Genomic DNA, 12,139 nt, shown 5'->3' on the forward strand with positions numbered 1-12,139 from the left:
AGTTTTAATTTTGTATTGGTAAACTGAGTATTTTATAAATCATTTATTTCTTTCGTAAGTTTTCGAATAATGTTATTTATTTTAAAACAGTAAAACGTTTTGAATTTATTTAAAAAAATTATCTTTAAATCATGCATAGTTCATTAAATATGCAATTGAGATTAATTTTGAAAATATAACTAAATGCTTAGAATACATGCTTTCGAGAGGTATTACAGAACTTCTGCACCACGCTATAGCAGTTTCCAGCAGTCTTTTCACTCATTTATGATTTTATCCACTTTTTTATTTTATAACGTAATGAAAACGTAACGACAGAAAATGTACGATTAGGAAAGCTTTGCCAGAACCTTACGAAAATCTTAGAATATGTTTAGAAAAACAAATTATGCGTATTTTTGTAATTTCCAGCCAACAGCGTCAATTAAAAACGCGTTAAATAGGGCAAACGCCAGTCCGTTGAGCCAGCTTATGAAATCTTAAGCATATGGAATTTTTTCCTAGCTACTTTTTGCGTCCAAATAAAGAATTAAGGATAAAAATAGCTTTCAAAATTCACTAGAATTGCATTCACAGACCTAATAATAGTTCATTGAGTTTAAATATATGCAGTAAATATTTCACATACAGTAAAAAATCTAAATATGCAACAATACGCGATGATGAAGAACGTAATACTACTCAACAGATTTAATTTACGTCTGTGTTTATGTACATTTTAGTACTTTTCTTTTACAAAGTTTCCTGAAAACTGTGAAATTCTCTCTTGTTCACTACGCCCTACTTCAGGACACGCTAAAATCGCCAGTAGCCGATAATGCTTTCCGTGTCTGAAGGTAAGTAAAAAATACTCTACGAATATATAGCATGAAACGCATAGTTTACGAGTTATGTGACTTCGAATATCAATAACTTTTTTCTTAGCACCCTTTAGGTATTCATAAAGGATTGCTTGTGTGTTTGCAGCATCTTTCAGAAAAGGTCGATAAAAATTAAGCATCTCTAAGAAAGTTCGCAAGTCATGGATAGTCTGTGGTAATTTATTTATAGTTCAATACTGCTTCGACTTTTTCAGGTAGAGGCCGAGATCCTTCCGGTGTTATAAGACATCCTAAAAATTCGAAGTTATCAATACCCATGATCGACTTAGAAATGTTGAATCTCAAACCATATTTATCTAATCTATCGAAAACAAGTTTCAAGTTATATCTGTGTTCTTCTTCTCAGGTAGAAGCAATTAATATGCTATCCAGATATGGAAAAGTAAAGTCCAAACCTTGAAATACTTCATGTACAAATCTTTCAAAAGTAGATGGTGCATTTCGCTATACGAAGCTCATTGCATTAAATTCATAGAGGCCAAATGGCGTAATTATAGCGGTTTTCTGTTTGTCCTCTTCGGCTACAGGAATTTGGAAATAGGCTTTGAAAAGATCTGTTTTGAAAAATTTTTTTGGCCTTTTAAAATATGGTTAAAATGATTAATACTATGGATAGGCTATCTGTCAGGAATAGTTATAGCATTAAGTCTTCGATAGTCTTCATAGGGACGAAAATTTCCATCTCTTTTAGAGACTACGTGAAGAGGACTAGCCCATGAAGATGTAGACTGTCTTATATTGTTTTCCAACATAATACCGAAATTCTTGTTTGGCAATCTGTAATTTTTTTACTGTCTAGCTGTCCTGGTTTGGAATACACCGGTTGACCTTCAGTTAAAATGTGGTGCTTAACATTTATTATCAAGAGATTAGGTTTTGTAATATTCGGATACTTAAATAACAGATCATGATATTTTAATTTATCATGTACTAAACTTACATCATTCATTTTGGAGATGGATGTAATGTCACACTGAGTAGTAAGATTAGTTACACCATTGATTAATCTTTTGTTATTTAAATCATTTAATAACTTGAAATGGTCTAAAATTCTGCTCCGATTATGCCTTTATTAATTTTGCAATAATTAATGGCCATCGAAAAGCTCGACGAAGGCCAAGATCAAGCGTTAACAATTTTACCCCATAAGTGGGAATTTCTGTGCCACTGGCGGCATATAATTTAGAGCCGCTTTGAAGTTTATCTTTTTTTTGTAGCAGGTAATAAGCAAGCATCTGCGCCGGAATCAATTAGAAAATGCAAACCCGTGTGTTTTATCAGTCTCAAATATTCAGAGTTTGGGGCCATCCTGGACATAACTTGCAGCAAAATCAGCCGCTAATTCCGCTACTGGTTTAAGTTTCCCGACTTCTTTTGACCCCAAGAGCAGTTAGGTTGACACTTTTCAGGAATGCATTTTGAGCCACGCATGTAAAGGTAATAACAATACTTTCCAATTTGGAATAAATCTTTTATGTTTATTACTTCTACTTCGCTCTCTGTATCTATCACTACTACGATTCCGAGATCGAGATTGGCGAGAAGCACTTAAAAGTTTCTATTTTTCCAGAGAAGAAATTTTTCTCAGTAACTTATAAGGTATTTCTCCAGCCTTCTTTTATGGCGTGCCTTTGTGGTGCAGTGGTCTATATGCTGGAAGCGTATTCCAGAGGTCCGCGGTTCGATTCCCGGCGAGAGTGTTGCTAATTTTTCACCTTTACTGCTTCCAAAAAATTACACAATGTCTCTACAGTGACGTCCAAACTAAAAAGGATATTGCCGATTGGGTTCCCTAAAAGTCCCAGTCGCCATTTAAAGGGTGACGTATATAAGGTATTTCTCCCGTCTTCTTGGTGCAGTGGTCTGCATACTGGGCGCGTATTCCATAGGTCCGCGGTTCGATTCCCGGCGAGGGTGTTGCTAATTTTTCACCTTTACTGCTTCCAAAAAATTACACAATGTCTCTACAGTGACGTCTGAACTAAAAAGGATATTGCCGATTGGGTCCCCTAAAAGTCCCAGTCGCCATTTAAAGGGTGACGTATATAAGGTATTTCTCCCGCCTTCTTGGTGCAGTGGTCTGCATACTGGGCGCGTATTCCATAGGTCTGCGGTTCGATTCTCGGGGAAGGCGTTGCTAAATTTTCATCTTTCCTGCTTCCAAAAAATTATCTAATGGCTCTACAAACTCACAAACCGAATTTAAATTTTTGCCAGCGGAATAAATTTCAGATTTTGAATTCACTTCTATTATTTTTTCAGCCATTAAAGCTATTTTGTCTAACCCTTCATCGGAAACCAGTAAAATATTTTTTTTTTTTTTTTTTTTTTTTTTTTTTATCGAGTCGGGCATTTTTTCTAATCACAAATGTTTTGAGTACTTTATCTGAAACGCCATCAGTAGCGATCTCATTTTTTGAAGTAACTGACTGGGTTTCGTATTCCCAAGGGGTATGCCAGTGACTAAACGCTTAATTCGCTTATTTTCGCTCTGAAACATCAGCAGCAGCGAGCGACCTCATTTTTGAAGTAACTGACTGGGTTTCATATCCCCAAGGTCAAGTGACTAAGCGCTTAATTCGCTTGCTTTCGCTGTCTTTGAATGTGTTTAACTGTCTACCCTTTCTTTAGTGCTACTTTGGTAGACGGTTGCACGGATTTTGGCGATTTTTTTTGGTGAGCGATACGACTTATAATAAACCCATTTCTGGACGTTATTTATACTAACCGATACTTTGTTGTCATTTTATTTAAAAAATAATGCGTTTTGTTATGCATAAATTCCATGTTTTAAATATTACTGATATCTTTATCTATGTATATATATATATATATTATTGATATTTTGATCTATATATTATTGATATCTTGATATTTTCATTGACACCTAAATTATGACTATTTTTTGTGGCACTTATCAATATAATAGGTTAAAAACTCAAAAAATATAAGTACATATTTTTCTTTATAACTGTATACTTCAATTTTTATTAAAAAAATTAATACACTGTTTTCAAAAATTGCTGAGATTTTTATTGCCACATATGTTTTAAAGTTAAATAATTATATCCTATAAAACGTTTTTAAGTATTTGAGTTTAAGTAATATTTTAATTCTTTTAAAGGTTGGTATGATTTTTAACTCCATATTCAATGTAAGTAATATTTTAATCCAATTAAACGTTGACACAATGTTTTTATTCTATTTCTTTCTATATGAAAGTAATTATTTAACCTTACTTTAGTATTTTATACTCGTAGTAAATGTATTTATTTGCATTTGCCTGCCATCTTAAACAACGACGTTTTCACCAAAAAAACTAATCCATTATTTTTAATGATAATTATTTTTTTAAAGTTTCGAATACTTTACTACGCATAAAATACATAAGAACAGCTTTTTTCAAAATGGCTGACGATTGTAAAAACCGTGCCAACAATTGCACCAACGTAAATCGCCAAAAATCCGTGCAACCATCTACCAAAGTAGTACCCTTTCTTTAACTAAATCATATTTAATATCAGATTTTTTTCCGTAATGATATCCCAAATAATTTCAACATATTTTGGCTCTAGTCGAGATACTAAATAATTAAATTTGATACTATAAACTGTTATTCCATTAATTTCAAACTGAGCTTCGATTAGAAAAAAACCAAATTTCTGGCCAGAAAAGGTGGAATTTTAACACTCACCTTGCAAGTTTCCAGCGTTGATGTTCCTTCCATAATACAATGTTACGGTCATCAATCTTTTAATGTGGATATTAATGGATAAGCGAAATCGAAACTGATCAGCCAGAGCATTTCATAATTTAACTAAATGCTTATTTTGGTCTTAAAAGCAACAGCGTAGGGGAAAGTGCAGAATCGCCCACTGCTTGGCGCGTTTTTAAGAATTGCACATACTCGGTATCCATGTACACATCGACCTATTTTCACTTAAAAAAACATGCCAGAATTGCATAAAAATGGCATTGCGCACTCCCTTGACTTTATCCATGTACACATTGACCTATTTTCACTTAAAAAGTCAAAGAAAATTGACAAAAATCCAATTCTTCTTACTCTTGTAAAAAGCGCCAGTCAAATAAGTGGCCGATTCTGCACTTAAGTCACAGCGTCTTTATTTTTGAAATTCCTATTCTTGTTTGCAACATGTTACTTATTTTTTTACATACAAATATAACAAACTTTTAAGAAATAAAGCTTACGCAACGCTTATCATGGAACACTCCAAGTAATAACTTTTTTGAACTCAACTTGTTGTTGCTACACGGCGAATCTTAATAACTATGCAAAAACATTACATCATGTTGCCAATTAGGAAATCGTAATAATTATATAAAAACATTAAATTGTAGAGTCATTAGGTTAATTGGAAGCAGAAAAGATGAAAAATATGCAACCGCCTTCGCCGGGAATCGAACCACGAACCTCTGGAATATCGGCTCAGCGTGCTACCGTTACACCACGAAGGCACTCTAGGGAAGTGGGAGAAATACCTTATAAAATTATGTTCCACTGCAGGCCGTTTATATGGTTCCGACGCCAAATCGCAAAACGAAAATAATAGTCCTTCAGGAACAAAGCCCCTTTGGACTAAAAATAAGGAAATTCTTTTTATAATGCGGATGAAGGGGAAAATGTCAGTAATAAACACGACAACTGACTCGCTCTTTTTAATATTCCGTTTCAAAATTAATTCATACCAGAATAAAGTCATGAGATACATAGGCAATCAGACGCTGGGTGCCAAGAAATCGGAAACTTCCAGTTAGTCAGGTGCTATTTAAATTATAGAAAGACGACCAAAAAACGCAATTTGAAACTTTTATTGTCTCTGAGAAAACACTTCATTGCTGGGGGAAAAACTACATTATTAATTAATCTTCAGATAACAACGTCATTCCACTGTTTCACGCTCCTTTTTATTTTATTTTATTTATTTATTTATTTATTGGTCTGCGTGTGTGTGTGTGCGCGCGCGCCCCTGTTTCTTTTTAAAAACAAAACTTTTAAATTACAAAACTTTTAAATTTATGCTACAATTTAAATTAAAACAAAAACTTTTAAATTTAAAAAATCACATATGTGTGTAGACAACAAGACATAAAAATGCCCAGACATACATACTTTCTACTACGACCTTTGCTTAAGAATAAAAAATATGCAGGAAACTCGTGGCTCTGTAGAAGTTACTCCGTAATAACAACATAATATGTGACGTTGAAAACATTGTTTATTATTTACATTAACGATGTAAATGTTAATGAAAATTATCATCCAGATATATCATAAATAAAGCGAAATCAAGATAATATTTTAAATTATATGAAATGTATGTAATAGATAATAATACAAATTATTAAGAAATATATATTATTTTTAATCTCTCGAATTGTTATTCTAATGTATGGGATGCACACTGTTATAATTTGAAAGGCTGTCAAGTCCCCCCCCCCTTCTTACTGCATGTCTTAGGGGTGTAACTGGAAAAAACGCAGGTTTAGCAACTGCAAAGTCTGGAGTTCGAATCCCGGCGAGACCACTGTGCGTTTTTTCACCTTCTGGTGGTACAAATTAATAATGGTTAAACTTAAGTACTATAAACTCAAGTTTATTACTTAGAAATTCACCCGATTCCATTGTGTGTTTCAGCGCGTTTACGAGTAACGAGTGAAAAGAACGTACCAAATCTTTCGTACAAAAAATCCCAATTAAAATTAAACAAATTAGCGCAGTTATTCAATAAAATACACGTTGCGTAGCATAAATTTAGAATATTAATAAATTAAATTTTTAATAAATTCTAATTTAAATAATTAAGTGAATTTGCTACACAACAAAATACAGCGGGCACCAGTAATAAGTACAAGGGAAATTCTGAAAGTAAAGGACAAATAAATATGCCAAATTGAACGAAAAACTATCCGATAGTGAGAATTGATATTAAAAATTCAACTAAAGCTGGTAAGTGATAAATGTGAAAGGCTTTAAATTAATACAGTTCATCATCTAGAAAACAAATTAACACTGTGTTCAATATTTTAATTAGTTAAAAACCGATACGCATTATGAAACTGAATTTCTACTAAGAAAATACTTAATTTTCTAAGCAGGCATTACTTCACCTCTTCTGCTTTTTCAAATGAAAGGCGAAACTGCAGACGCACATCGTGAAAAATCACAGACGAAATTGAATTCGAGTAAAATATTATGCCACGCAAGTAGTAGATGTTAAGATTGTACACTGGCACCGCAGTAGCAATGCAATCAGCTTTCTCTCAGCCAATAATTGATAAGGAACGGAACAAAAGGAAGTTATTTGCAAACGCATCTGCGCACGACATCAAGAAATCGATATCTTTAAATTATTTTTAATCGTAGCCCCACTGTATTTTTGACAGTTATTTGTTTTTATTCATCCACGTAATGCAAATATGACTAATGCCCATAAAGCCATGTTAGTAAGTGGAATTAAATGAATTAATAGAATAATATTCTCACATTTGTTTACATATTTACATTATGTTTTCTCCCGCAAATGTCATTTCTCATTTTATTAAGACATTCTACTTTTTCTTCTATCATCTTTATATTATTATGTACTTTAAAATTTCCTTCATATTTTTATTTTTTATTTCAGTTTTTTAAACTTTTATGAGAATTTCATTTTAGGAATTAATACAATTTCTTACCGATTCTATTATTTTAATTCATTTCATACGCAGTTTTTAACTTCACTTGAAGTTAATCAATTTAGTTTGTAATTATTCTAATATTTTAAACTTTTATTTCTTACTGCGAACCACTTTTTCTGTCTTTCGTAATCATTTAATCGATAAATTTTATGTTATTTTCTTTATTCTTTCCTTTAACACGAATTGCTTTCACTGAGAAAACAAGCGAAATTTCGCTTAGATACATTTTAGTTTTTAAATTTGGTATTTTATTTATTTTTCACCATAATTTTTATATTTTGCTAATATATCTGTTTCACATCACTATTTACATTTTACTTTTTTCCCTTCACACGGCAATTTATTCCTTTTAATTTGTCTTTGCCAATTCAATATTTTTTAATTCGTACAGTAATTATTCACTTTGTTCGTAATTTACTAATGAACAAAGTGGCTGGCTTATAGGTTAACTAAGTCGTTTTCTACTTACTAATCTTTTTAATTTCTTAGCTAGCTAATTAATTGCGATTTATATTATATTACAGAACTTTTCTGGATGAAATCCTAAAGGGAAATTGTTAATATTAAAGTTATACATACGGCAAACATGTTCAACTACCGGAAACCGAACAGTACGTTCGAACTCAAATCAAATCGAGCTACCGGTATTTAGCGGTTTGAACTACTCGGCTATTGGTGGGACCACTGTTTGTCGTTATTGGCAAACAATATAGTACAGACTGGATTGGATTATTTGAATTATAGCAAAGCACATGGCAGCTATCTGCCTAAGAAGATGTATGCCTTTACGGATGACTTTCTAATAGAAATTGGCTCGTATTCATGTTAAATATGAGGAAATCACGAAAGCTCCCATACAGCCAGCCCGTTCATGGGAATTCGGAGACAGGTCGAAATACCAGTGTTCAGCAACTTCACCGCTCAGCAACTGGTCGGTCCCTTTCAGTAAAGAAGAATGAAAGGTATTGTTATACTCCTCGCACTCTTTTCGTGTTGTTAATGCTTCAGTTATTATATAATTATATACAAATCAATTTCCTTAATAAATCTGAATCGTTGTAAAACACTCAAACAGGATTTGAATCTTTGAATTCGGGGATCATTTGGTGTTACTTTTTCAAACATTCCTTACCTGGCTTCTGTGAAACCCTTTATTAAGTAAAAAACAAAAGAATTGAGATTAAAAAAAAATTAGAGAGATAGAAAGAGGGGAAAAGAAATGTTACTACTGACCCTACCTGCAGACACATTTGCACCTCAAAATTAAATTATTTACACTTTTTTTTTATAAATCTACAGGAACGTCTGGGATAACTTTTATGGGTTTTTAAAATTTACAAAAAACAAACACACTAATTTTTCAATAATTCCTAACTACTTTTTTCATCTCTAAGTAATTTATATTCAACTATATTACACTTTTCTTTTCCTTCAAGTAAGGCTTTCTAAGGTCTTAGTTTTAATCAAAAATAGGAAAGCAGACCTAATATTTCGAACAGTACAAAACGATAGGTACAGGTAAGTATGGGGACACCAGCGATGTACCGTCGGTCAACTGATAATGCCTTCCCATACTGTCTCTTTAAAAAAAAGAAGACAAAAAATTGTCAGATTTATAAGAATTTACAAAGAAAGATTTGTAGAGACATTAGGTTTTTTTTTTTTTTTTTTAAAGCAAGAGATCTGAAAAATAAGCAACGCCCTCCCCGAAAATCGAATTACAAACCTCTCTAGAATACGCGCCAAGCGTGCTTCTACACTACGAAGGCATGCTAAGAAGGCGGGAGAAACACCTTATATATTCTCCCTTTTAAAGGACGATTGGGATTTAAGGGAACCCAATCGCCAAATCCTGAGTGTGGAGAATCATCATGCACCACCCTTTTAGTTCAAGCGTTAGTGTAGAGTCGTTAGGTTGTTTTTTTTTAAGCAGGAGATGTGAAAAATGGGTAACGCCCTCGTCGGGAATCGAACCACGGATCTCTGGAATACGCACTCAGCGTGCTGACCACTACACAACTAAGGCATGTTAAGAAAGCGGGAGAAATACCTTATAGGTTGAGGAAATGACCAATTGAAGATTTCCAAAGGATCTAGAGTTCACATAATATGGTACATCGTGCAATCCCAACGTACGTCCCGCATCTAGTACTTAATAAAAATAATTATTTAGGACATAAAGAAATTAAAATATAGTTTCAATACAATGAAATACACAAATACTTTAACATCCATTTTGGTGTATAGTATACATATAAACCTAAGATAAATATAATAAATATTGGTGATACAATGCTATAATGAACTGTAATAATAATACTAACGAAGTGTCCATGGGTTTATTACAGTTATAAAAGGTTTTTACAGTTTATAAAGTTCACAAGTGAAGTCATTTTGTGCATATTCACAGTATGTAAAAGTTCATTAAATTTATGCAGTTTGAGTAATAATACTTGACAAAGATCTAGGCCGTAGGAAGAGGAGTCGTTGCATAATTTTTTTAAACTTCGGATACTGTTGTTTATCTTTAATTAGAAGCCTTTGGAATGGGAGGAGATCAGTTTGTGGGGGATTTTATGTGAATATCCTCAGTTAATGATATCCATGTGAAAAGTGAATGTGATCCTCAGTTTATGTGAATATCCTCAGTTAACTTACCCTCTATCATCAATTAAGGAATTTTAAAAAGTATACTAAAAGCATTTTCAATGCTTTATAATTTATGTCACATAAAAACGGTAATGGTTGCATGCATATTTACCATTTTATTGCGTAAGTTTAATGAGAAAAATCGAACTTTTAAATTCTAAATGAGATTTATATATTTTTCGCATTAAATTTTCGATTTCATATACACCAACATATAACGAGAATAAGAAATATTTATATAGAACGAGAAGTATTTTAAACAAAATTATAAAGCATAAATAAATATAAACAAAACATATATATTTCTATGAGTTTCATTTTAAACGTAATTAATTTACAAACAGAGATCTGATATCCACCTTCTATGTTTGTTCTTCATGTAGTTAAATTACTTAATATTGCGGAAAATTTTGGAAACACTTCTTTGTAAGTTAGCCAACAAAAATGAAATATAAATACAAATCTCTGTTCGTATTTTCATTTCCATTTTTTTATTACAGTTTACAATGAATATTTAGGAAATATCGGCACACAAATTGTTGTTGTTAGGTGATGTTTTACGTTATTTTGCAGACTGAAAAGTATCTATTTCAAAATCTGACTATTTCACACATGCTCCGTCAAAAACAAAAAAAAACAAAAAAAAAAAAACTTTGCGTTAACTATATTTCATTAAAATAAGCAAAACTCTTCTGACTTCAAAATTTGATAGAATTCAGTATTTAATAATACTTATTAAGAAACATATTCTGTCAAATTAATTAATGTCGAATACATTCACAATAAGCATGCACAATGGACACTAAATTCACCAAAATAGTAATTAGTCGCCAAATATGATTCACACTTCACGAAGCATTTAGAATTTTTTTCGTAAAATAAAACAATATATCCATGGACATTTAAAAAATGTTACGGAAACAAAGACTACTCTCTTTCGATCTCTTCAAAAAAGAAATTATACAAATAATTCTTAATTCTATAAACAGCGATCATTTAACACAAACTTGTTTGCAGTCGGTAATGAGCGCCAAGAAATTCGATGGCAGTCTCATTTGTAGCACATGTGTTACATATAAACAGTCTATTTTTGTAGCTCCATTCTCATTCAATACAGTTACAAATATCCGATATAAAGATATTAAAACATGTTAAAAATAAATAAGTAATATAATACGATAGTTAACTCAAATATGACATGATATGAAACAGAACAGACGGAAATGATAAGACAATCAATATTCCACGTTAAATTCTCTGCAATTAAAATAATAAATAAAGATGACATATGCTACTTTTAACGCAGAAATATATTAAAAATTACCTGGCCGTCCTGATGATGTATACTTTCTTGATCACGTAACGTTTCCATGTGATGATGCGTGCCTACAAATATATCATGCTTCTCGCTACAACTATAACATGGTATGTATGCTGCCATCAACATCCACCAGATGGCGCTAGATTACGGTAACCAAAGTCCATGAAGCTTCAAGTTTGACGCGTAGTGAGTAAACAAAAAAGTGATAGCGAGTTCTGTTGCTAGCAGAGAAAATAAGGAAGTCGTTTTCTCTCTTTTCATAGCTTGTTTTTCCTGATATTTATTTATTATGCTGCCCCATGAACAATATCACATTCCTTACTAGGAAGCATGCAATAAGAAGTCCTTAATGTCACATGGAAGGACTTCTAATGAGTTTTATTTTGCACTGACACTGCGCAAAATATTTTAATTGTTTTGAAATAATCATAACCATCTGTTTATTCTACATTCTTCTTTTATGTGTAGGTTATGTATAACGAAGATATTAACACGAGTTTACCTTTTTGTTTTCCTTTTTTCCGTTTCTTCATCACGAGTTACGGCTTTCATCACGACCTATGGCGTGTGTTATCATTTTCGTTCT

General features: G+C 32.2%; 1 protein-coding gene across 1 annotated transcript in view; it reads right to left on the minus strand.

The window, feature by feature from the left end:
* The window catches only part of LOC118192039 (leucine-rich melanocyte differentiation-associated protein-like), a 188,810-nt gene extending 177,097 nt beyond the window's left edge, over positions 1-11,713 (minus strand). The window contains exon 1 of the mRNA XM_035362923.2: positions 11,557-11,713. Coding sequence (XP_035218814.1) covers positions 11,557-11,679 — 123 coding nt within the window. The 5' untranslated portion in view covers positions 11,680-11,713. The remainder of the gene's footprint in view (positions 1-11,556) is intronic.
* Positions 11,714-12,139: the final 426 nt, after the last annotated feature.

This window comes from Stegodyphus dumicola, chromosome 7 (genome assembly GCF_044657685.1).
Source record: "Stegodyphus dumicola isolate Sdum_Otavi_A_Nest chromosome 7, ASM4465768v1".
Taxonomy (NCBI): Eukaryota; Metazoa; Arthropoda; class Arachnida; order Araneae; family Eresidae; genus Stegodyphus; species Stegodyphus dumicola.